The following is a 27,793-nucleotide window of genomic DNA, read 5'->3' as shown; positions in this document are numbered from 1 at the left end:
CGGAGTCTCAACACAAAGATTAGGAAGCCGGGTAAGGAGCCTGGTGCACCTTAACTTGGGACTGGGGTGTGTTAGGGCCCCCGCCAGGCCGGCCCAGCCTCGGGCACCTGCCGCGCCTCGGCGTGCCAGTGGTGGTGCAGCTGGCTCCCGCCGCCGCAGGAACTTCAGGAACTTTTTTTTTTTTTTTTTTGGTAAATTGCTGCGTGAGGAGAGGCCCCGCCCTTCCGCGCCCGGCCGTCCGGCCTCCCCTCCAGCGCTCCTGGCGGGTGTTCCTTCACGGTCGGCGTGGAGGGCCTGGAGACGGCGGCCCATGGGACCCGTGGAGCTGCCCGCCTGGCTGCAGCCCAGGTAGGACGCTCGGCAGAGCAGGGAGAGGAGGGGCTACGGGAGGAGGGGCCGCCGGGGGTGAGGGTGGGGAACGGGGCGGTGGGTGGTGCCGATACTGATGAGCTGGGGGAGCACCGGCCAGCGCCCGAGCAAACTTAGGCCCCACACTCCGTGAGGCTCTGGACAGGTATTAGCTAATTCAGTTGTCTCGACAACCCTAAGAGTAACTTATTTCCCCCATTTTATAGCTGAGGAAATGGAAGGACAGGCTGCGTGTCCACCCTTCCTTTTGTGCTCTCTCTTGCCGTCTTTTTCTTTCTTCCCCCTCCGCCGACCTGGAGCCCTTCCCTTGACTTTCTCTACTTGCTGCAGAAACACCAATCACACGTGTAGATTTCAGGGCCCAGTTCCAGAAAAACTGATCCAGTGGTACGAGGGTAGAGCCTGGGATGTGTAAGTTTAACCCACACACCATGTGATTCTGCTGTAGGTTTGAGGGAGGAATTCCTCTTCCCCACTCATTTAGTAGTACTTGAGTCATCTGTAGGGGTGCCCAAGTAAAATCATCAAGCTACACTGTATCTGCTTCCCAACGTATTTGCCTTATTTCCCAGAGGTTTCACATCTCCAACTAGGAGAAAAATCTTGTCTACCCTGGGCAGGGCCACTCCCACCGCTTTTCCGAAACCAGAGGCAACGCTTCAAACGGTGCTTTCTCTAACTCCCTCAAACGTTTATCTGTCAGTCTTCTCTTAGTCATCTCCCCAGCAACCTATTTTAAAAGCCAACTTGACTTCCCATATCTGGCCCAAGTGACTAAACTGCTTTCTCTGTGTGTCTGGTGAAGGAAGCTATCTGCTCTTGCAAAATATAATAGGCAGTGGTGAGACACTGTCCCCAATCACATAAAGCATTCAGAAGTCAGGTGTGTCCCATGATTGAATTATCCACCACCTGGGAATGCCACCATTGCTACTCCCCTCTTGTTAACTATAAACTAGTTATCAAGTTCAAGTTCTGCACTTAGCAGGGACACATATCGACCACATCAGCCCCTCTCCATCCATATTTTCTTTTCAAAAATATTCAAAGCCTACTTTGCAATGCTTACTTTTATTCCTTGGGGAGCAGCAAGGTTAGAGGTTTATCAAAGATGAAAGTGGATTTTGAAATAGAACCATATTTGTCTTTAAACAAACTCAGGATGGTTACTTTAACAGATAGTGTGTGCTTTCAAAATCTGATGGGGTTTAGAGGGGTAACCAAGTAAAAGACTCTGATATGGAATAGTTGTCTCTTGCTTGCTCAGATTGGCCAGTAAGTTAGTGAAAAGATGAGTATAATGCTGAAAGGGTGATTATAAAGGAAGTGTTTAATATGTTTAAATGAAGTATTTTCCTGTACTTATTGTAGGTATAGGAAGAATGCCTATCTTTTCATCTACTACTTAATCCAGTTCTGTGGCCACTCATGGATATTCACAAATATGACAGTCAGATTCTTTTCATTTGGAAAAGGTAAAAGCCCAAAACAGTTTTGGATTTTTAGCTTTCAATCCTCGTTTTCACCTAGTCCTGGTTATAATAATTTTTTTAACTTCTATGAACTGCACCTAATAGCCTTCACTTCTCTAAAGTGTAGTGACCATATTTTTCAGTAAGCATACTTTGTTCTTACTGCAAAAACCAAAACCATTTTGGAGGAGGGGGGGAGGTAAGATGAGGGAAAGGTATGTGGCTTCCCCCTGAGTAGGCATTTGCCCTGAAAACATAGACATGGCATTGGGGTGGTGCCATTTCACTCTTCCTTTTTGGTTCTGCACCAAACCTTAGCAGATTTGGTGTGTGTTGTGGAAATCCGTAAATTCCAGTAAAACATTTTTTGCAGAGAAATCAGGAATTAACCAATTCTTCTGTTTTTTATTCCCCAGGTTTCAGATAACTGGAAACTACTAACAAATGAAAGACAAACTTTATATTCCCCAGGCTTCTAGTTGATCCCTTTAAAGGGCAGTGTGTCCATAATAAAATGACACACTTTGTAGATGACTCATCACCTATATGGGAGTTAGCATTAATGGTTTAAGTCATAAGTTTCCTCCACTTTCCTAAAAAGTAAAGATTTTAAATGCATTTCAGTTTTCCAAGAAATGAATCACTGTCATTTAACATTCTGACTGTCAAAATAACATTCTTTTCACGTTCCATCCCCACACGGGTAAGTGTCATCACAGTTTACAACTGTTGCATGACTTGACAATTTGAGCAACTGCTGGTTTCAGCTAAAAACAAACATCTAGGATATATCTGGGAAAAGTCATGCTGTGCTCATTAATTCAGACTTATGTATCCTCAGAAAATTAATCTACTTCTGTGGCACCATAAATGTTGCTTTTTCATTACTGCAAATCTACAGATAAATTCTTGACTTTGTTAAGAACCTCCAAAGATACAGCCTGAGGCTTGAATTTCAACTATGAGTGTTGGGAGTCCTCAAGCAGAGGAAAACACAGGGTTTAGGAAAACTTCCCTTATATTTTTAGGAAAAAACATAACTTCTAGACCTTGGAAGTTAGCTGTGGCTTTGAGGGCATATTATAGGTCATTCACAACATGAGTAACAAGGCATGAACTCCTTCTTATGCTGCCTGGCCTTTCCAGTAGGAAAAGTGCCTTAGTCAGCAGTGTACTTATTTCTTAATTGTTATCCTGCCATTATAATTATAAAAGCTACATATTATTAAAGAAACACAACCCATTCATATGGAAGGCAGGCTGAAAAGGACTATGTGGGGTTCAGTACAGTTCCTGAATCAATGTATAAATTAAGTAGCTCAACAGCACTCGAGCACCTGGACTAGTAACGTCTGCTACTTTCTTCCTTCAAGGAGCCGCGTGACTGATAATTCTCTTACAGCAAGTGCAGGGCCATGGATAAGAGCATGGACTGTCTATGCCTCAGGAATCATCTGTGAAATGGGGATGATAATAATGTCTATCTCATAGAGCTGCTGAGAAGAGACACCCTTTGTGGTTGATAAATTATTATCATGTGAATGATCACTAGGGAGTGAAAACAACAAAGACTTCCCTAGAAGATTCTTAACATGGCAGAATTTCAATTTAAAATTTAAACCAACACATTTATCCTATTTAGACGAACATTTGTTTGCCTCCCATTTCAGCTCTCTCCAAATGCAGTATTTGTTTTGGGCCCTCTGCAGTGGGCCCAAGTTCCAGTGTTTAAAACTCACAGAAATTCAGAAAGCACTAACTACATATGTATGAGCCATAAATGCTAGATACACATAAGATGTTATTTGATATCATGGCATCATTAATCTCATTTCCATAAAGCTTCTCTGAAATAGTATTTTCTCATCTCTGTGTGTGGGCACCACAGCTTCTTTAATAAACTCACTTCCAGCCTGTTTTCACTGGTGTAGTCTAGAGTCTATCTGTTTACTTTTATGCTGGGATTGCTTTAGAATCTCATAAATGGGGAATAAATGCTTTAGCTTTGGCCATGGAGCCTTCTTTTTCAAGTTTTAAATCCTTTCTGGAAGAGGAGCAATTAAAATGTACAATGATATAGAGTGCTTTCTTTGTACATAGTCTTTGTAATTTAGTAATCTATTTAGGAAATTTCTCACATGTAGTAAGAAAAAGGAAGTAAGGAGTCTCTACTGTATTTCAAAGTGCTTTATAGATTTGGGTTGTGATCTGTGTTTTACTTACCATGTCTGTCTTTTTAATTCACTGGACACAGATTCAATGGTTGACACTTTTTATGCAATTGGACTTGTCATGCGACTTTGCCAATCTATTTCCCTCTTGGAGTTGCTGCACATATATGTTGGCATTGAATCAGACCATCTTCTGCCTAAGTTTCTGCAGGTAGGTTTTAATCGCATTATTTGTATTATAGAATTTGTCGCATACTTTGTTCTATTTATAGCCTCTGTTGACTTTATGGCAGTGAAAAAGCCAACCTTTGCTAATTTGCAACCCACATCACTAACAAGGAGAATTACCTCATCCTAAAACACTGCACACTTAAAAAACAGAAATATAGATCAATGGAACAGGATAGAAAGCCCAGAGATAAACACATGCACATATGGTCACCTTATCTTTGATAAAGGAGGCAAGAATATACAGTGGAGAAAAGACAGTCTCTTCAATAAGTGGTCCTGGGAAAACTGGACAGTTACATGTAAAAGAATGAAATTAGAACACTCCCTAACACCATACACAAAGATAAACTCAAAATGGATTAAAGACATAAATGTAAGGCCAGAAACTATCAAACTCTTAGAGGAAAACATAGGCAGAACACTCTGTGACGTAGATCACAGCAAGATCCTTTTTGACCCACCTCTTACAGAAATGGAAATAAAAATAAACACATGGGACCTAATGAAACTTAAAAGCTTTTGCACAGCAAAGGAAACCATAAACAAGATGAAAAGACAACCCTTAGAATGGGAGAAAATAGTTGCAAAAGAAGCAACTGACAAAGGATTAATCTCCAAAATTTACAAGCAGCTCATGCAGTTCAATATTAAAATAACAAGCCAATCCAAAAATGGGTAGAAGACCTAAATAAACATTTCTCCAAAGGAGATATACAGATTGCCAACAAACACATGAAAGAATGCTCAACATCATTAATCATTAGAGAAATGCAAATCAAAACTACAATGAGGTATCACCTCACACTAGTCAGAATGGCCATCATCAAAAAATCTACAAACAAATAAATAAAAAAAATCTACAAACAATAGATGCTGGAAAGGGTGTGGAGAAAAGGGAACCCTCTTGCACTGTTGGTGGGAATGTAAATTGGTACAGCCACCATGGAGAACAGTATAGAGGTTCCTTAAAAAACTAAAAATAGAGGTACCGTATGACCCAGCAATCCCCCTACTGGGCATATACCCTGAGAATACCATAATTCAAAAAGAGTCATGTACCAAAATGTTCATCGCAGCTCTATTTACAATAGCCAGGACATGGAAGCAACCTAAGTGTCCATCAACAGATGAATGGATAAAGAAGATGTGGCACATATATACAATGGAATATTACTCAGCCACAAAAAGAAACGAAATTGAGTTGTTTGTAGTGAGGTGGATAGACCTAGAGTCTGTCGTACAGTGTGAAGTAAGTCAGAGAGAGAAAAACAAATACTGTATGCTAACACATATATATGGAATCTAAAAAAAAAAAAAAGGTAATGAAGAACCTAGGGGCAAGATGGGAATAAAGACGTAGACTTTATGGACTTGAGGTTATGGGGAGGGGGAAGGGTAAGCTGGGACAAAGTGAAAGAGTGGCACGGACATATATGCACTACCAAACGTAAAATCGATAGCTAGTGGGAAGCAGCCGCATAGCACAGGGAGATCAGCTGGTGCTTTGTGACCACCTAGAGGGGTGAGATAGGGAGGGTAGGGGAGAGGGAGACACAAGAGGGAAGAGATGTGGGGACATAAGTATATGTATAACTGATTTATTTGTTATAAAGCAGAAACTAACGCACCATTGTAAAGCAATTATACTCCAATAAAGATGTTAAAAAAGAAAAAAAAAAGAATACAATACCTGGTTGCTATTGCTGTTATTTTAGGTATCATTTGTATCTAGCCCTAGAAGACCATTGTTCCTTTTAAAGGCAGGTTGAAGGAAGGTGGGAAAGTCACTGGTAGATATTTAGTATACTAAATCATTGCTGAATTAAGGCAAGAAAAACAAAAAGTGGTATTTTCCGTAAGGAGAGATAAAGGTTAAGTGACTATATGAGCATATGTTTAAAATTTACAGAAAAGGTATTTACACGAGTATAATATTAACTGTTTGCAAAATAAATTGGAAAGATGGATAACAAAATGTGACCAATTTGCATTGTAAAAATATTTGAAATATCAGAATCTGATTGTATTGCCAGCACCTAGCAAAGTGCTTATAACAGAAACATACACCTTAAATTTTGTTGATTGAAGGAGTGGCATAGATCCTTGTATTAAAATTTGCTTAAAATACCATAAAAGTTGAAAAGATGGAAATCGGAGTATAAACTTGAGGAGCCTATCAAGAACTCAGCATTGCAAGTTCATGGGAGATTTTTGTTTATTCAGTAAAAGTAGAGAAATAGTATTCATTAGGATGAAGACATTTTCAGTGTTGACATATCAAATGTAAAATAAAAATTGGGGCAATATTTAGAGTACAAACTAGTAACAGAGTAGTCAGCTAGCCAAAACCTAGATGGAAATGCCTTAAATGTATTTCCTTACAAAATAAAAAGGGGTACACATATGTCCCAGAAGAAGCATATTATTTAGGAAAAGATTTATTGGTATTTATTATTTGTTAACAACTAAGATGCATATAGCATCGTCTAATGCTAATTTTAGAGAACAGAAGTAACAACCCAGGTTAAATGAAAGTTGTATTCTGTCATATGGAATTATTTTGCTTGGAGTATGATCAAATTTATCTGAATCTAAGTCATGTTTTCTTTTGGCATACTTTTTTGGATTTTGTACTTTATTAGGCTAAATTGGATAATATTAATTTTATGGTAAAACAGCAGTTTCAAAGTTAAGAGCAGTGTTATTTTAGTTATTTCCAAAGAAGGAAATGCAAGTGAGAAACAGGACATTTAAATTTGTAAGAAAGAAGAGCATCTTGAATATGTCTAGAAAATATGCATATATTTTATGCTTTCCAAAAGTATGTAGACTTATCCAAAAATAGAAAGTATTATACAACTTAGAAATCTGATTTCTTGCAGTCCTAGAAATTCCAGAATATTTAAGTGTGATTTTAATCACTATTAATTGAAACTGTAGTGGCTTATGGAAGTATGATCACTGTAATCAGAATATATCCTGGTTTGGTAATTAAAAAATAATGGCAAGTATATACTGACACTTTTTATTTAAAGGTGAGGTGGCAAAGTCTACTGTTGATAGGGCTCAAATGATTTTTAAGTTTCTGTTGTCAGGAGCAATCAGGGGTCATCATAGTAGCGAAGACAGTTACCATTCTCATTCTGGGCTGATTATTGTTAATTTTTGTTGTGATGTTTGGCTTCCTCTTTTTATCTCTTTGAGATTTTACCTGTCCTCTGTTTCTTTTATTCATTTACTATCTTTTCTATGGTTTTCAGAATGGACATAGTATTGTAAAAAGCTTCAAGAACACAGCATCGGGTCCAAAGTTTCATTTTCTGCCCCCTTCTTTTATTAGAGTTCTGCAGATAATTAGAAGAATTCCCTCATTATGAGATGACTCTGAGGCCCCTAACTTTAAAATAACCAAACAAAAGTCTAAAGTTGTGTAATTATTCTTGGTTTTCCTGTTTCCCCACTTTTAAGTGAAGAAACTAGTTAAGAATGTGGCTAAGCTACTCATACAGTAATCATAGCTGATTGCATATAGTATCTGGAAAAATGCATGGTGTCTAGCTGCTTTCAAGTAGGTTGAAAAACATGTCCACTCATTTGTGGTGTTATTTTGACATTAGCTTTGTGAGATTGCTAAGTCACAACGGAATTCTCTTTTTGGGAACTGGTCTTCCAAAATATCAAGATAAGTAATTCCCAAAAGCGGTAGGAACTCTTAGCTAGTTGAGCAATTAGAATCACATGTATCAAATGACGGTGGTGTGTGTTTAGGAGGGTATGTTTGTTTGCTGTGTTTTCTTCTGTACATTTGTAAATGTTTTATACACATCTTTATTTTGACAGGGAAGAGCCACTTGATTTTCTAATATTATAATTGGTAAAAGAAAGTGGGGGGAACCCATTGACAATAAGACTATAATAAGTTAACACAGAGATGTATAGTTTATGTATTTTTTAAAGGTACAATTTAGAGGAAAAGGGCAAAACAATAACAAATAGTTGTTTATATACATCCATTTTTGGAAACAATTACATGCCAGTTAAAATTATATCAGGAAATAAAGTAAACTTTTGGTAGTTTTAATTTTATAAAATGGGAAAGTAAAAAAGGTCCAAAAGTAGAATATAACTATAATTAAAAGTGATAAGTGAAAACTCGGCATCTCTCCTCTCTAACGCCTTGCTCCCAAATGAGCTTGCGTATTTTATTAGCTTGATTTTTAAAAAAAAGTTGAATTGGGAAACTATTTTAGTATATTTAATCAAAACAACTTGCTTTTATGGAGCAGAAGTACCACCAACCCTGAAATATTGATTTTGAAGGGCTTTCTTCTGACTTCGCTTGTGCAGAAGCCGGAGAAAGAGGTTTTTATTGATATAGCTTTAGGATGTTTCAACTCAGGGAGAGGGGAAAATATCCACAAAACTAACCTTTGTATTATGACATTAGGCTGATGTGCCTTTAGGAAACCCTCAGAGTTATCCACTTTACTCCTTTACCTTTTGAGAAATGCAAAGACTTCATACATAACTGAATTATAACGGCTAAATTCTGCCTCCTTACCTTTGCATCCCAATAAACATCGCTGCACATGTCTTCATTTTACACAATTTTTTAAATCTATAAATCAAAACACTGGGAGTTATTACCCCCAAATTATCGTGCCTACAGACTTCCATTTGTGAGCCCAAATTGCCAGAACAATTTTTATTTTTACTGATATCACGTCCTATTTCTGATAAGGACAAGCAGGGGACTGCTTGTCAAAAATCATTCCAAAGATTTCACAGTTCCAGATTCATAAGAACAATTATGAAGGATATACTCAAGGAGAGTGTCTTAAAATAAACCCTTTTAGGAAAACAGCAAAGTTTCACCCTAATTTCTTTTAATCCGTGACACAGGTGTTTCTTTGCATTGCTAGATTTAATTTTTTTTTCCATAAAGTCATATAGATTTTCTCTCCAGTTTTGAGTTGTTAGAGATAAAACTGTACTGCGGATAGTGTTGTGCTATGAGATTCCCAAAACTTTGATGCTTCCTGAGAATGAATTATTCACTCTGTACATAATGAATTATTATGTACAATTCACCCTGTACGTAAGATTTTCGATTTTTCTGGTATTTTTTGCATTTGATCAGTGGAGTTCTTTAGTGTGATAGTTATAAATCTATATTCACAGTATAATTTTAAAGATGCTGAGATTAACTTTTTTATTCACTGATAGTCTTGATTATATAGAAAAATGTATTTTCCTGTAAATATACTAATCACTACATTAAATTATGCTTATTTTTATCTCCAGTATAATTACTTAACACAAAAGTTAAATAACTTATCCACGTTCACATAAATTGTAAATGGTGGAGCAAAAATATGGATTTGGGCTAGTTTTCCTGAATGCTCAACTATTATGCTACATTTGTTTACAGTGTCTATCTCACAAACTAGGACATAAATACCATGAGGGTTGGGACTTGGTCTTGTTCATGGTGTTATACCCCTCGGGATTCAGAATAGTGCACTCAATAAATATCTATTGATTTATGAATAAGTAAAAATATATAAATAGTATTTAGATGCTTTTGTCTTACAGAAGAATTTGGTGATTTGAACATTTAAGGGTATGTTTCTGAACTTCTCAACAAAAGTTTACAGGACTTAAAATAGTTTGGGATATCCTTTTAGTAATATAATAGTCTTTGAGGCTAAAACTAATTTATTTTTAAGATTGTAGAAATTCTCTCTATAGTTGAAGTATGATTTTTTACTCCTTCAATAGTTTATAACTAATTTGCTAGATGCCATTTATAAAGTAACAGTTTTAGTCATTGCTTAATCTGGAGTTCAGGATTCCCAAATAGAACATAAAAATGAAAAATATTTTTATTTTGTAGTTACCAAATTTTTGAGTTAACCACATTAACACTATGTTTTTTTTTTTTTTTTTTTTTTCGGTACGCGGGCCTCTCACTGTTGTGGCCTCTCCCGTTGCGGAGCACAGGTGCCGGATGCGCAGGCTCAGCGGCCATGGCTCACGGGCCCAGCCGCCCCGCGGCATGTGGGATCTTCCCGGACCGGGGCACGAACCCGTGTCCCCTGCATCGGCAGGCGGACTCTCAACCGCTGCGCCACCAGGGAAGCCCTAACACTATGTTTAATTTGGCCTAAGTTACAGTGTTTTTACTGTGCTTTTATTCTGCCTGTTTGAGTTGCACTAAACATTACAAGACCATTCATTAGTAATTGTCATGTTCTCATAGGATTTGTTTAAAATGACAAAGTGCTAAATTTTCCCAAGTGTAAAGCTCTAAATAACTGGTCAAACTATTATATGTAAAGAAAAGTAATAAATTTTAAAAGTCTATTCTTCAAAATTATTTTGGTGTTGATTTAGAAAATCAAGTAAATTCTTGTTTTAAGGTTTAACTTTTCAGGAGAGGCTTTTTTTTTTTTTTTAGAATAGACTATAACATAGACATTATGCGAGAGTGTAGCCTATAAAATAACAAAGGCGAAAATGTCTTAGTGTTTCAGAACAAGGAATTTAGAATGACATTGTCTAGACTTTGATTCCGTATCTATAGGCAAGTCACTTTCACTTTGTAAAATGCAGTGTCCTTTGTAAAAGGCAGATAATAACAATAGCACTTATTAGGGTCGTTATGGAGATTAAATGAGATGGTGTGTGTTTGGAACGTGGCCCAAAGTAACTAATAAATATTGGCTTTTTACCAATTTAAGGATATTGCCCCCTAAATTCTCCCATTGTATTACCATTGAATGGTCAAGTTAGATTTAAATAACCATCAGATAATTTATTAATTAGACTGACATCGTATGGGAGGAGGACCTTCACATACCTTCCTGTATGTATGTGGTTGTGTTTTGGGGGGCATGCTGATTGCTCATTTCTCTGCAGTCAGGTTACCATCACTAACATGCCACAGTCCCTCACGTGATGATTTTAAACAGAGTGAGTTTCTTCGTGCAGCTCCAGTCTCTCTCTTTTAGGAGAGTTTTCCCTCCCTACTCATTAGTTGAGGGGCAGCCTGAAATCGGAATGCCTGCAACTCTGGAAACCAGGAGACTTGGGATATATATGTTTCCAGGTCTGCCACTAGTATGGGCAAGTCACTTAATTTCTCTGGTTCCCAGTTTCCTTATTTGTAAAAAGGTGGGGTTGGGCAAGTATCTAGCAGGGCCCTTAGAGAGCCATCTTATCAAAAGGTAGCTTATGTTCTCTCTTTCAGTAGTCAGCCATGTAATTAGAAATATGTGTATATGCATTCATGTGTGTATCTCCTGAGATTTTTGTCAAAAATTAGATAATTTTCCTAATTAGCAGGCACTGATCAAATGTAGGATTAGGCAGTGCCTAAATACTTGTTTGTTGCTAAGATCTTGTATCTGAAGGCTGCCGGGTGTCATAGCAGCAAGCTTGGATCATTCGGTAATTATCATTGCAGTTAAATCTAATTCGTTATATAAATATGGTTAAATCAAGAAACTAGGGCATTGTAAAGAAAGACTGACAAAAGAAAAACAGCCATGTAGGTAGCTTCCATTGATTGACTAAGGTTTGAATCATATCTAATTTCCTTAGCCAAGCAAGGGCCCTCTTGACTCACCAATGTGGTTATAAACACGCTGATACAGCTTCTACATGTGGATTTCTGATCATGTGGCCCAACGTTGGCAAATCCTGGATTTCTCTGCACTAGGTGATTTTCCAGGACTAACAACCTATGATTCTAAGTCATAGATTATCCCAGTCTTTAGTCCTTGATCCGCTTTAAATATAGACAGCTATTGAAAAATACAAAGCAGCCCTCATCTTTCCTTTATCACTAATATGCTCCCTCAATCTCATGGATATTTTCCTTCGACCATTGTGAGGAAAGTAAAATGTTCTATTAAAAACAAAAAACGCAGTGTACAAAGTATATTAATATGGCATAAGAAGGCACATTATATTTAGATTGGAAAGAGGAATGTATATTTTGAGGTCAGTAACGAGCTGAGCCATAAATGTGTGCATTCTTAATGATTTATAGATGCTTACTGACTTGGAAAAATATGAATTTGTTGAATTCTTTTCATTTTCCACTAGCTTATGTGGGTTAGGATTATATTATTTCGCATCCCCTTTCTCCCTTTCTCCCACCTCCCACCCACCCCCACCAAAAAAAACTAAAAACAAAGCAAACTCCCCCAAACCCCCAAAACTACAGGGGCTTCCCTGTTGGATGAAATGGAAATTTCTCAGCCTGTCATTCAAAACTCTTCACATCCCAGCCCCCAACACATTTTCAATTTTATCTCCTAGGATTCCCTTCTGTGCACATCCTCTCTAGCCCCCAGGGGTTCTCCTTACTCCCCAGCACACCGTGTGTTTTCACACCTATGCCTCTTTGCTCAGGCTGCTCCCTTGGCCTAGGATGCCCATTCTCCTATCCAGTCTACCTGACAAACCCCTGTCCATTCCTCAAGATCCAACTGAAATGTTGCCTGCCTCCATAAATCTTTTCTGCATCTTTTTCTCAGACAGGTATCTCCCTCCCCTGTGCTCCCATATATAGCCCTTTAAATGACAGCATTATTCACACTGTGTTACAGTTACTGCCCCACATTCTCCTACCATTGCTACCCTGTGTAGCAAGGACCATGCTTTCATTATATATGTAGTCTTAGCATCTGATACATAGTGGACACTCAATAAAAGCTTGTCAAAGTGAGTAAAAACCATGTGTGCATGTATCACAAGAAGGGACATGCCCTGATTCCGATGAAATATGTTATCTTTTTATTCATTACATATAATTTGGAGAATGCAGAAAAACAAAAAAGAGGAAATGAAATTCGTCTGTAACCCTGCTCCGTCAGAGATCATGTTAACTGTGTAGTATATATATTTATAGTTAAAGCATACTTTTTTTTTTTTTTTTTTGGTACGCGGGCCTCTCACTGTTGTGGCCTCTCCCGTTGCGGAGCACAGGCTCTGGACGCGCAGGCTCAGCGGCCATGGTTCACGGGCCTAGCCGCTCCGCGGCATGTGGGATCTTCCTGGACCGGGGCACGAACCTGTGTCCCTTGCATCAGCAGGCGGACGCTCAACCACTGCGCCACCAGGGAAGCCCTTAAAGCATACTTTTAAGAGGAACTCTGGTTTTTAAAATTAGAAAATTACCTACCCGCTTAACAGATGATCCTAATTCTTGACTTTTCTCTTTCTTTGTTAGCTCACTGAGAGAATAATCATCCTCTTTGTGGTGATCACCAGTCAAGAGGAAGTCCAAGAGAAATATGTGGTGTGTGTTTTATTCATCTTTTGGAATGTATTGGATATGGTTAGGTAAGGAGGCAAAATAATCTCTTAAAGCCAAATTGCTTTCTACAGTGAAGCCAGTAATAGCTGCTTACATTTGGTTACTCTGAATGAGAGAGAAATACATAACCCCTTTTCATATTATTTTATCTTGATGGAAATGTATTTTTAGTTCTTTCCATAATGGGCATATCAAAGATAATGGAAACCTACCATGGTATCAAGAGCAAATCATTGCATCAGGTTCCCAGCAGAAGACTTGGCATACACCAATTTGGAATAAACCTCGCAGCTGTTGTTAATGAAAGGCGTTCTTTGCAATTGCTCTGGTATGTGTTACTTTAATAAGCAAAGCAAGACTTTTATTCTATCATAGTCACAATTAAAAAAGTTGGTTTCTTGGAATTCAAGAATATCATAAATACAGGGCCTTATCTCTCTGGGGAAAAAACACACCTTCACAAACATATTTGTATACAATTCCAGCAGGTTCAAATAACTGAAGTTCTTTCATGGACTCACTGGGAATCCTTGGACCTCAGGTTAAGAACCCTTGCTCCAGATGGTGTTATGTTTCCTTCTAATTCTAAAACTTTGTGTGTTATCTCTACCAGCAATGGTGTAAAATTGCTCAACCCTTTACTCAGTGGCTCACTTTGGAGAGGCTTCTAACTGCTACTTCAAGCTCTCACAAATGAGAACTATCCCTCCTGCTTGAAAGATCTGGATGTGGATGGGTAACAAAAGAACCTAGCATTTTAGCTGAGGTTATATAAATTCTTTATTATATTGTCAATAACTTGGCTGAGTTAAGATATTCTAAGTAGAATGAATGTAATGAAATATTTTGTTGAATTAAAGTGACTGTAATTCTTTGTTATATATAACTTAGTTATTTCTTACTTTTAACTGAAAGATTTGTGGACTTGGGGCAAACTTCAGGGAGTTTTGTAGCCCATGACTTTTTGTTTATGAGACATGGAGCCTCATTTGGGACTGTGGCCTTCTGATGTTTCATTCTCTGGTATGCCCAACTCTTTCAGTGTCGATTCAGTCTCAGATAAGCTCAGTAGACCCATTAGAGAACAAAGTGGTTTTGGCATTGAGAGTGGTATCGTGATGTGATGGAAAGAATTTTGGACATAGAAGTGGAAGATCTCAGTATGAACCTCACCTCCACTGCTATGTGATCTTGGGCAAATCACACAACCTTAAAAATAACAGCAATGTGATAATTCATGGACCTTAATATTTACCCTTTTAAACTATAAAATTTGTCGATTTTAGTGTATTCAAAGACATGTGTAAAGACATCACCACTATCTAATTTGAGAACATTTTCATCACCCCCAAAAGAAGCCCCAAATCCATTAGCAGTTGCACCCAATTCCCTTTTCCTTCCAGCCCTGGCAACCACTACCATACTGTCTGTATGGATTTACCTATTCTGGACATTTCATATAAATGGAATCATATAATATGCGCCTTTTATGACTGGGTTCTTTCACTTAGCATAACGTTTTCAAGGTTCGTCCATGTTTTAACAGGTATCAGTATTTTATTTCTTTTTATGGCTGAATAATATTCCATTATATTGATATACCAATTTTTATTTATTCATTTATCAGTTGATGGACATTTGGGTTGTTTCTACTTTTTGGTCAGGAATGCTGCTGTGAACATCCATGTACAAGCTTTTGTGTGCACATATGTTTTCATTTCTCTTAACTTAGGAGTGAAATTCCTAAGTACTGAACCTTTTTAAAGCTCATTTTTTTTCTCTGTAAAATGTGGGCAGAATTATCTTCCCAATTTACCATAGAATGACTTTTTGAAAAGCAACTTCCTCAACCTGATAAAAGCATCTGTGAAAACTCCACAGTAACATAATGGTTAATGATGAAAGACTGATCTTTCTTCCAAAGATAGGAATAAGACAACAATGTTTACTCTTGCCTCTTCTATTCAACATTGTACTGGAAGTTCTAGGCACGGCAGTTAGGCAAGAAAATGATGTAAAAGCATCCACATTGGAAAGGAAGGAGTAAAATTATCTCTACTGGCAGGTGACATCTTGTATATAAAAAATCATAAGGAATTCACTAAAAAGTATTAGAATAAGCTAGTTCGGCAAAGTTGTAGAATACAAAATTAATATACAGTTGACCCTTGAACAACATAAGGGTTGGGGTGCTGACCCTCCGCGGAGTTGAAAATCCACATATAACTTATAGTTGGCCCCTTGTATACAGGGTTCCTCTGTATCTTAGGTTCTGCATCTGGATTCAGCCAACCCCAGATAGTGTAGTACTGTAGTATTTACTGTTGAAAAAAATCTGCATGTAAGTGGACCCACTTAGTTCAAACCTATGTTGTTCAAGGGTCAGCTGTACAAAAATTAATTGTATTCTACACATTTGCAATGGCCTATCCTAAAATAAAATTAAGAAAACAAAACATCAAAAAATAAAGTACTTAGACATAAATTTAACAAAAGATGGGCAGAACTTGTACACTAAAAACTACAAAATACTGTGCAGAGAAATTAAAGAAAATCTAAATAAGTGGAAAGATATTCTGTGTTTATGGGTTGAAGACAATGTTTTTAAGATGGAACACTCCTCAAGTTGATCTACAGATTCAGTGCAATCCCTATCAGAATCCCAGCTGGCTTCTTTGCAGGAGTTGAGAAGCCGATCCTAAAACTCATATGGAAACCCAAGGAACCCAGAGTAGCCAAAACAATCTCAAAAAAGAACATAGTTGGAAGATTCACACTTCCCAATTTCAGAACTTACTACAAAGCAACCAAAGTTGCACACATCAAGAGTGTGATAACGGACATAAGGATATATTGTGGAATAGAATTGACAGTCCAGAGATGAACTCTCAAATTTATGGTCAATTGATTTTCGACAGGATGCCAAGGTCGTTCAATGGGGAAAAATAGTCTTTTGGTCAAACGGTGCTGGGACAGCTAGATATCCACATGCAAAGGAATGAATTTGGTCCTTTACTTTGCACCATACAAAAATTAACTCAATGGTTCGAAAATCTAAATGGAAAAGATAGAACTATAAAACTCTTAGAAGAAAACATAGGGGTAAATGTTTTTGATCTTGGGTTTGACAATGGATTTTTAGATTTAATACCAAAAACACAAGCAACAACAAAAAGAGATACATTGGACTTCATCATAAGTGATTTTTAAACATATGAAAAGATTCTTACCTACTCTTGTAATAGAAAAAAATCAAAGCAGTGAGATACCATTTTTCCCTTATATTGGTAAAGAACAAAAAGTTTGATAACATGCTATGTTTGTGAGTGCTTGCACTGCTGATGTATATTATATATAGTATATATACACATAGGTAAGTATATGCAAAAATATTTTGGAAAGAATATATGAGAAATTGGCATTGGTCATTGCCTCTGAGGAGTGGAATTAGGGTCCTGGAATGAGAGAAAGATTTACTTTTCTGCATTCATGTTTTCAAGGTTTTGAATTTTGTTTTGCCATATGTATGCATTGCCTATTCCAGTAGTTCTAAGTATGGTCCCTGGACCAGTGGCATCAGCGTCACCTGGAACTTGTTTGTAATACAGATTCTCAGGTCCACTGAATCAGACACTCTGGAGATAGGGCCTAACAATTTGTGCTTTAGCAAGCCCTCTGAGTGATGCTGATGTATGCTTAGGCTTGAGAAATGAGAAGATTTTGACTACTTCATCTATTACATCATAAAGGCAGGTTTAAAACCAACTCCTATACCCAAAACAAGCTCCTAAGGCCAGTTCTTTAATTATTCACACAAGATGGCACATATTTTTTTTATTTTTAAAATTCATTACCTAGATATTTACAAGTCTGTCTGTCTTAAAAACTTAGCCTGTGCATAAAATGGGCTTGGCTTCTGAGTGAAATTGAAGTCACTATTTGAGGAAACTTGTAACTGTAATTTGCTGGGGGATAAGATTTACATTTTTCTCTCTTCCCTCTATAATTATCCGTGATCCACCCCATAAGACAAGCCAGACTGACACGGTTCCTCTCTCTCCATTATTTACCTCTTCTGCTTACATTATAGGAAATAAAGTAAGAAATTTGCATACTCTCCAGTTTTATCTGTGTATTCAATTACACAGTAAGGTATTCTCCTATTTCCCAGACATCAGCAGCAAATGATGTTTATGAGCAAACTTGTCTCCTTTCAGGTACACTTACAGCATGTTATCAGTCATTGGAATATCCTATGCTGTCTTGACATGGCTCAGTCAAACACTATGGATGCCAATTTATCCTTTGTGTGTTCTCGCTGAAGGTAAGAAAAGAGTGACTTTTCTGTATTGCTTACTGGCAAAAGCAATCCTATTATGATGATTCACAAAACTTTTTAATGATTAAGTTACTATTTTTGCTACTGTTCAGCTGACTAGGTGTTATCTTTCCTGGCATACTTCCCTTGATGCAAAGAAGCAAAACATTAAAATGTCAATTTAAGGGGGAAGCAGCTCTGCACAATAGACAAAATATTGGATGAGGAATGAGGACATCTGAGGGCCTTTAACTTCATTAACTTGCTGAGTTTGGGTAAATCATTTAACCTCTCTAAGTCTGTTTACTCATCCAAAGGGGATTTAACATTTAGTGACTCAGTGATTATTTGTAATGCATAGAAATTCAGTTCCCCCTTGGCTGGACTAGCCTTCCCACTTACCGTCTACCATGCTGCCTACTCTCTGCCAGTGACAGTTAACTCTACCTTTAGATGAGTCATTGGTTTCTCAGGGAAGCGTTTCTCAATTTCCTCATCAACATTAATTCCCCCAATGAATCTCTTTTGTAAGACCTATCTTAGTTGTAATTAGACATTTGTGTGATTCTTTGATTAATGTCTATTTCCTTGTCTAGCCTCTAAGCTCCATGGGGATCTGGGGTTGTCTTTGTTTCTTTCTTCCTTTGTCTTATGCACCCAATATACATGCTCAATAAACAATGAATTATTAAATACAATGTGAAGTAGGCTAATTACTTAGCCTAAATGTAAAGCTAAAGCTTAAAATCAAATAATTAAAAGCATCAATTTGCAAAGAGCTTGAGGATATTTGGGGAATATATGCTTCCCTCTGTAATGGATTTAGCAGACTGGTAGGGAACTCTGAAACAGACATGATAAAAGTTTTTGAAAACCGAAGGCATAAAGAAATTAAGAGAGCACATGTTAAGTAACTAAGGGAAAACATACAGAAATATTTAACATAAAATGATGGTGATGTTGGCAATAATTATAAAGTATATATGATATAACCACACGTTGTCTATCTACCAGTGAGCAGAGAAAAGGAGCTTATATTATAGTAAATCACGTTAGACATAATTTAAAAATCTGTTTTGTTTCCAAATAGACTATGCCAAAAGAATCTAGGGAATAATCTTCTTGAAAACTAAAAAATGGATTGGCCATTTATTTGAGAACAAAATCCATCACTCATTGAAACATTTATTTATTAAGTACATTCATTTGTTAGATAATATGAAAAATACTATAAAGAATATATAAAGGAATAAAGTACAAATATGACTAATATTTTCCTAAAAATAGGGATGAATAAATATATAGGAAACTTTTTATTCCATAATTGTAAGCATTCTCCTTTCTTAGGAAAGCCATGTTTATATATAGTTGCCATAAAATGCATATTCTTTTATTAAAATTAGTTTCATAAACTTATTCTTGCAATTAAAAAACAAAGTCTATCCAGAAAAATTTTGAAAGCACATATAACAAAATATCAATAATGATTAATTCTGGGTGGTAGAGCGTAGTAATTTTATCTTTATATATTTCTATATATTTCAAATGTCCCAAAGTATAAAAACATGTAGTTAAGAAAACCTGCTTGACTTTTGATAATTCTAATATCTTTTAATAACTATAGTTTCCCATCTGATAATATAAGACAAAAACCAAGTTCATAATCAAATCAACTATACTAATAAAATGCCAGAGACTTAGGTGCTGCCCATGGAAATCTTAGATGGCATGCTTTAGTGTCAGTTGCAGACTCTGTGCCGAATCCACTGTCTGGTTCTAACAGCTGTGGGTGCCTGAGTTTTCCTCTGTCTTTTTAAAAAAAAGAAATTAAAAAATAATAATTTTAGACTCACAATAAGTTGCAAAAACAGTGCATTGTTTCCATGTACCTTCGCTCAGCTTACCCTGATGAGAACATCTTATATAACCATAGTACATTATCATTTTATTCCATGAAATGTTATACAAAGTCTATACATGGGACACAATTTCATAGAATGTCCATCTCTTTTTATTTGACATGAGCCTTCTCCCTCAAAATAATTTAGGCCAGCATTTCTCACATGAATCCTCAGAATTTTTATTAAGTACTGCTGGGATGGGGAGGAAGAAAGAGCTATTCCAAGACCAGTTAAGCTGAGGAAATGGGTGAAACCAGTTTCTTTATTGCAGAACTTGATAGAATCTCTGCTATACCAATGCGTGTTATGAAACTCCAAGAGGAGAATATATGAAGCATTTTCCATGTTCATTCGTCTGTAACCCCTACTTGTGGCTAAGAGGACAGGTATTTTGAGATAAAATTTTTGGTACGAACTACTGTGTATAAAATAAATAAGCTGCAAGGATATATTATACAGCACAGGGAATATAGCCGATATTTTATATTAACTATAAATGGAGTATAGCCTTTAAAAATTGTGAATCACTCTGTTGTACACTGGAAGCTTATATTGTACATCAACTATACCTCAGTAAAAAAAGAAACACTGTAAACTATTTTTGTGTAGGCATAATAAAGTAAAAAATGGACAAAATTCAACAAATCACACTGCTATAATGGCCTTGCCAATCTGATCAGCGGATTTCTATATCAAACTATAGCTTTGGCAGAAGGATTCAGCAATTATCACAAAATGGTCATTATCAAATTCAGAATATCCTTCAACTATGCATACATATATACACATCTCTGTAGCAAGTTAAGGAGGGAAACCTTCATGATTCTTTTTTTCTTTAAACAGCATTTGCCATCTATCAGTCACTGCCTTATTTTGAATCATTTGGCACTTACTCCACAAAGCTGCCCTTTGACTTATCCATCTATTTCCCATATGTGCTGAAAATGTATCTCATGATGCTCTTTATAGGTAAGTGGCTTTTCTGTTTTGTTTTGTTTTTGCATTCTTTCTGTGCTTTTTGGTTTGTGCTGCCATCTACCTTAGTAGAAAGGTCTGTAAACATGGGAGAGATGGAAAAAGAAGGCTGACATGACGAACTAGACCTTGTTAGTAAAATATTTAGAAGTTATAATGCTTTTTGCAGGTCATCATGAGATCAAATATATCACTGTTTGCAGTGTATGAACAAAAACAGTTTTACTAGCAGAAAATGTAACTGCTTTGTGTATGAAATATAAAAGTTTTCACAAACACAAGCATCTACAAAGAAAATCTAGATGTCAAACTAAGTGAACTTGGCTATTTCTGGATTTCCCATTTATATCTGTTTTGTTTCCTGTTTGTTTGCCCTTATGTGCTAGCATTTCCTAGCAGGCAAGTGGGAGTAGGTGCTAAAGGCTCAAGAAAAATATATAGGACAAAAACTTACAGTTGAGAAAATCTAATCAATTAATTAATTTGTCCAGAAAATTGGGAAACAGACTTCTGTTGTTAAATTTTAGTTTCTCCAGCTCTAACCTTCACAAGTCCTTCACAAGTCCTTAAGGTAATTATTACCTCTAGAAGATAACAACTATCAGGTATGTAAGAACAACACATAAAAGAGAAGACAAATGTAAAATTTTAGGGGAAATGGAGAGAGCTAAAGAAAAGTTCCTTCCTTGCAATAAACAGAACAGTAAGGTGGAGGAGTTTGCTTTACTTCTCCTTCTGCAGAAAATCTGGACACTCTTTTAAGTATTCCTTCTTTGAGTTTCCTTTGCAAGTGCCTTCTCCCTGGACTCCAGGCAGCACTCTGTATTTCAAAACCATGGTTCTTTCCACAGAGATGGTTAATCAGTCTTAATTTTTGCCATTTCTTTCTCCACATCAGGTATGTATTTTACCTATAGTCATCTTTACTCAGAAAGAAGAGACATCCTCAGAGTCTTTCCCATTAAAAAGAAGAAAATGTGAAGCATGGCACTCTGATGTGACATAAGAAAGGAGAGGCTGTGGATTCAGCTGCAGTAAACACAGGTGGAAAAAAATACCTAGTATTTCATAAAAATCCATGACATGCAATAATTGCTCTCCTCCCCAAAACTCTTGACATATACAGCAGTCTGTGTTTCTCACATGTTGTTCTTAGTATGAATACTCTTCATGACCTGTTTCACCAAAGCTGTGAATTTTACACAAGTTAAGTTTATATTGCGTGAAGCCTGATTATTTTCCTGTAAGGTTAATGAGAAATAGGATTCTAACTGGAGTAGATTCTGTTAAGCTAAGAAACCAAAGTTGTTAACCTAAATTACATGTATTTACATATATTTCTTTTCACTTCTGAGTTCCCAAGTAGCAGCTGATCTGTGGGAGGGGAGTGATGTGTAATATGTTCTGTATTTTTCTAGAATAACCTATTTTATAGACAGATGTCCCTCTCCCCAGACCCACCTTAAACATTAGACACACTTAGAAATTTAAACATTTTTCCAAACCCTGAAAGAGTATTTGTTAATACTACACAAGTTATTTGGACTTTGATGGTTTAAAAGAGAGCCCTGAGGAAAACAGAATAGACGTTCGTTTTCACAAATAATGCCCCATATTCCTTTTTAAAAAAATCTAATCAAGCCATATACATACCTTAAAGGAGATAAAAGGTACAAAAATATAGTAAATAATTCAAATAAGGCAAGAAAATTGAGAACCAGTGATGCTTCAGATTATTACTGAATTATTATTGCTAATTGCTATAAATCATATATAAATCATCACTTCTACTTTTGAAAAATGCTCCTTCCTTTGGAGTTCTAAAATATATGTGAATAATTGACTAATAGAATAATTTCTGTACCTTCAGTATATCATTCACTTTTCTTGAGAGAATTATAGAATCTCATTATCCAGTAAGTATATAAAAAGGGTACTAAATATTTTGTGACAATAAGAACCAGGTAATGGAAATGTAATTGTAAAAGATGGGTAATCTTATTTCCACTAAATAAAACATGAAAAGAAACAATTGAGTATTAATAAAGATAGTTGATATCTTTATAAAGTTAATATATTTGGAACTTTAAAATAAGTATTAAAATTATCCTTTTAAGAAGCTGTACATTTTATTTTGCTTTTGTTTTTATTGAAGTATAGTTGACTTACAATATTATGTTAGTTCAAGTGTACAGCATAGTGATTCAGTATTTTTGAAGATTATACGCCATTATAGGTTGTTATAAGATAATGGGTATAATTCCCTGTGCTATAGAGTATATCCTTGTTGCTTAACTATTTTATATATAGTAGTTTGTATCTGTTAACCCCATACCCTTAATTTGTCCCTTCTTCCATGCCTCTCCTCTTTGGTAACCACAAGTTTGTTTCCTATGCCTGTGAGTCTATTTCTGTTTTGCATATACATTCATTTGTATTATTTGTTAGATTCCACATGTAAGTGATATCATAGTGTTTGTCTTTCTCTGTCTGACTTACTTCAGTAAGTATAATATTCTCCAGGTCCATACACGTTGCTGTAAGTGGTAGAATTTCATTCTTTTATGGTTAAGTAATAGTCCATTTTATATGTATAGTGCATCTTCTTAATCATCTGTTGGTGGGCATTTGGGTTGCTTCCATGTCTTGGCTATTGTAAATAGTGCTGCCTGCTATGAACATTGGGGTGCATGTACTTTTTCGATTTAGTGTTTTCGTTTTTTCTGGATGTATACACAAGAGTGGAATTGCTGGGTCATGTGGTAGTTCTATTTTTAATTTTTCTAAGGAACCTCCATACTCTTTTCTATAGTGGCTGCACCAATTTGCATTCCTACCAATAGTGTTCGAGGGGTTCCCTTTTCTCCACATCCTCGCCAACATTTGTTATTTGTAGACTTTTTGATGATGACCATTCTGACTGGTGTGAGGTGATGTCTCATTGTGGTTTTGATTTGCATTTCTCTAATAAGTAGTGCTGTTGAGCATCTTTTCATGTGCCTGTTAGTCATCTGTATGTCTTCTTAGAAAAACCTCTATTCAAGTTCTGCCAATTTTTTGATTGGATTGCTTTTTGGGATGTTGAGTTGTATGAGCTGTTTATATATTTTGGATATTGACCCCTTGTCAGTCACATCATTTGCAAATATTTCCTCCCATTGAGTAGGTTGTCTTTTCATTTTGTTGATGGTTTCCTTTCCTGTGCAAAAGCCTTTAAGTTTAATTAGGTCCCATTTGTTTATTTTTGCTTTTGTTTTCTTTGCTTTAGGAGAAAGCAAAAAATATTGCTATGATTTATGTCAAAGAGTGTTCCACCTATGTTTTCTTCTAGGAGTTTTATGGTTTCCAGTCTTACGTTTAGGTCTTTAATCCATTTTGAGCTTATTTTTGTAATGGTGTGAGGAAATGTTCTAATCTCATTGTTTTACATGTAGCTGTCCATTTTCTCCAGCACCACTTATTAAAGAGTGTCTTTTCTCCACTGTATATTCTTGCCTCCTTTGTAATAGATTAATTGACCATAACTGCATGTGTTTATATCTGGGCTCTCTGTTCTGTCCATCATTGATCTATGTGTCTTTTTTGTGCCAGTACCATGAATTTTTTTTTTTACATCTTTATTGGAGTATAATTGCTTTACAATGGTGTGTTAGTTTCTGCTTTATAACAAAGTGAATCAGTTATACATATACATATGTTCCCATATCTCTGCCCTCTTGCGTCTCCCTCCCTCCCACCCTCTGTATCCCACCCCTCTAGGTGGTCACAAAGCACCGAGCTGATCTCCCTGTGCTATGCGGCTGCTTTCCACTAGCTATCTATTTTACGTTTGGTAGTGTATGTATGTCCATGCCTCTCTCCTGCTTTGTCACAGGTTACCCTTCCCCCTCCCCATATCCTTAAGTTCATTCTCTAGTAGGTCTCTGTCTTTATTCCTGTCTTACCCCTGTGTTCTTCATGACATTATTTTTTTCTTCTTAAATTCCATATATATGTGTTAGCATATGGTATTTGTCTTTCTCTTTCTGACTTAATTCACTCTGTATGACAGACTCTAGGTCCAACCACCTCATTACAAATAGCTCAATTTTGTTTCCTTTTATGGCTGAGTAATATTCCATTGTATATATGTGCCACATCTTCTTTATCCATTCATCCCATGATGGACACTTAGGTTGTTTCCATCTCTGGGCTATTGTAAATAGAGCTGCAATGAACATTTTGGTACATGACTCTTCTTGAATTATGGTTTTCTCAGGGTATATGTCCAGTAGTGGGATTGCTGGGTCATATGGTAGTTCTATTTGTAGTTTTTTAAGGAACCTCCATACTGTTCTCCATAGTGGCTGTACCAATTCACATTCCCACCAGCAGTGCAAGAGTGTTCCCTTTTCTCCACACCCTCTCCAGCATTTATTGTTTCTAGAGTTTTTGATGATGGCCATTCTGACTGGTGTAAGATGATATCTCATTGTAGTTTTGATTTGCATTTCTCTAATGATTAATGATGTTGAGCATTAATGATTAATGATGTTGAGCATACTTATACATTTTGGAAATTAATCCTTTGTCAGTTGCTTCATTTGCAAATGTTTTCTCCCATTCTGAGGGTTGTCCTTTGGTCTTGTTTATGGTTTCCTTTGCTGTGCAAAAGCTTTGAAGTTTCATTAGGTCCCATTTGTTTATTTTTGTTTTTATTTCCATTTCTCTAGGAGGTGAGTCAAAAAGAATCTTGCTGTGATGTATGTCATAGAGTGTTCTGCCTGTGTTTTCCTCTAAGAGTTTGATAGTTTCTGGCCTTACATTTAGGTCTTTAATCCATTTTGAGCTTATTTTTGTGTATGGTGTTAGGGAGTGATCTAATCTCATACTTTTACACCTACCTGTCCAGTTTTCCCAGCACCACTTATTGAAGAGGCTGTCCTTTTTCCACTGTACATTCCTGCCTCCTTTATCAAAGATAAGGTGACCATATGTGCGTGGGTTTATCTCTGGGCTTTCTATTCCTGTTCCATTGATCTATCTTTCTGTTTTTGTGCCAGTACCATACTATCTTGATTACTGTAGCTTTGTAGTATAGTCTGAAGTCAGGGAACCCGATTCTACCAGCTCCGTTTTTCATTCTAAAGATTGCTTTGGCTATTCTGGGTCTTTTGTGTTTCCATACAAATTGTGAAATTTTTTGTTCTAGTTCTGTGAAAAATGCCAGTGGTAGTTTCTTCCCAGAAGAGGGAAGAAAACGTCTCTTGCCTCTCCGGCAGGTCCAGACTTTTCCCTGGACTCCCTCCCGGATATGCGTGGTGCACTAACCCCTTCAGGCTGTGTTCATGCCGCCAGTCCTCTCCCTGCACTGCGGCCAAAGCCCGAGCCTCAGCTCCCAGCCCTGCCCGCCCCAGAAGGTGATCAGACAAGCCTCTCGGGCTAGTGAGTGCTGGTCGGCTCCGATCCTCTGTGTGGGAATCTCTACACTTTGCCTTCCGCATCCCTGTTGCTGTGCTCTCCTCTGCGGCTCCAAAGCTTCCCTCCTCCACCACCCGCAGTCTCTGCCCGTGAAGGGGCTCCTAGAGTGTGGAATTCCTCCTTCACAGCTCCCTCCCACTGGTGCAGGTCCTGTCCCTATTATTTTCTCTGTTTATTCTTTTTTTTTTTTGGCCCTACCCAGGTACGTGGGGAGATTCTTGCCTTTTGGGAGGTCTGAGGTCTTCTGCCAGCATTCAGTAGCTGTTCCGTAGGAGTTGTTCCATGTGTAGATGTATTTCTGATGTATCTGTGGGGAGGGAGGTGATCTCTGCGTGTTACTCTTCCTCCATCTTCCTGGGCTTTCTATCTTGTTCCATTGATCTATATTTCTATTTTTGTGCCAGTACCATACTCTTGAGTACTGTAGATTTGTAGTATAGTCTGAAGTCAGGGAGCCTGATTCCTCCAGCTCTGTTTTTTGTTCTCAAGATTGTTTGGGGGCTTCCCTGGTGGCGCAGTGGTTGAGAGTCCACCTGCCGATGCAGGGGACGCGGGATGGTGCCCCAGTCCGGGAAGGTCCCACGTGCCGCTGAGCAGCTGGGCCCATGAGCCATGGCCGCTGAGCCTGCAGGGCCGGAGCCTGTGCTCCACAACAGGAGAGGCCACAATGGTGAGAAGCCCGCATACTGAAGAAAAAAAAAAAGATTATTTGGCTATTCGGGGTCTTTTGTGTTTCCATACAAATTAAAAAATTTTTTGTTCCAGTTCTGTGAAATATGCCATTGGTAATTTGATAAGGATTGCATTGAATCTGTAGATTGCTTTGGTAGTATAGTCATTTTCACAATGTTGATTCTTCCAATCCAAGAACATGGTATATCTTTCCATCTGTTTGTGTCGTCTTTCATTTCTTTCATCAGTATCTTAAAGTTTTCTGCATACAGGTCTTTTGCCTCCTTAGGTAGGTTTATTGCTAGGTATTTTATTCTTTTTGTTGCAGCAGTTAAATGGGAGTGTTTTCTTGATTTCACTTTCAGAGTTTTCATCATTAGTGTATAGGAATGCAAGATATTTCTGTGCATTAATTCTGTATCCTGCTACTTTACCAAATTCATTGATTAGCTCTAGTAGTTTTCTGGTAGCATCTTTTGGATTCTCTATGTATAGTATCATGTCATCTGCAAACAGTTGCAGCTTTACTTCTTCTCTTCCGATTTGGATTCCTTTTATTTCCTTTTCTTCTCTGATTGCTGTGGCTAAAACATCCAAAACTATGTTGAATAAGAGTGGTGTGAGTGGACAACCTTGTCTTGTTCCTGACCTTAGTGGAAATGTTTTCAGTTTTTCACCATTGAGGATGATGTTGGCTGTGGGTTTGTAATATATGGCCTTTATTATGTTGAGGAAAGTTCCCTCTATGCCTACTTTCTGCAGGGTTTTTATCATAAATGGGTGTTGAATTTTGTCGAAAGCTTTCTCTGCATCTATTGAGATGATCATATGGTTTTTCTCCTTCAGTTTGTTAATATGGTGTATCAGGTCAATTGATTTGCATATATTGAAGAATC

The 27,793-nt window shown here is 37.1% G+C and overlaps 1 protein-coding gene across 1 annotated transcript; it reads left to right on the top strand.

Annotated features, from left to right (window-relative positions):
- HACD4 (3-hydroxyacyl-CoA dehydratase 4) lies at positions 1-22,890 on the top strand. Its single transcript, XM_032636297.1, has 7 exons — positions 1-348; positions 1,741-1,844; positions 4,096-4,223; positions 13,485-13,597; positions 17,789-17,895; positions 20,634-20,759; positions 21,664-22,890. Exons 1-7 carry the CDS (start codon positions 311-313, stop codon positions 21,744-21,746), a joined length of 699 nt encoding a protein of 232 aa, XP_032492188.1. The 5' UTR covers positions 1-310; the 3' UTR covers positions 21,747-22,890.
- The last annotated feature ends 4,903 nt before the right edge of the window (positions 22,891-27,793 follow it).

This window comes from Phocoena sinus, chromosome 6 (assembly GCF_008692025.1).
Source record: "Phocoena sinus isolate mPhoSin1 chromosome 6, mPhoSin1.pri, whole genome shotgun sequence".
In the NCBI taxonomy this organism is placed as follows: Eukaryota; Metazoa; Chordata; class Mammalia; order Artiodactyla; family Phocoenidae; genus Phocoena; species Phocoena sinus.
This window is presented reverse-complemented; position numbering and strand designations above follow the sequence as displayed.

Bases quoted from the DNA above. Each gene is read 5' to 3' on its own strand.
- HACD4 (XM_032636297.1), top strand. From the start codon at position 311: ATGGGACCCGTGGAGCTGCCCGCCTGGCTGCAGCCCAG. The intron at 4,224-13,484 runs GTAGGTTTTAAT...TTTCTTTGTTAG, and splicing joins TTCTGCCTAAGTTTCTGCAG to CTCACTGAGAGAATAATCAT. The intron at 17,896-20,633 runs GTAAGAAAAGAG...TTCTTTAAACAG, and splicing joins TTTGTGTGTTCTCGCTGAAG to CATTTGCCATCTATCAGTCA.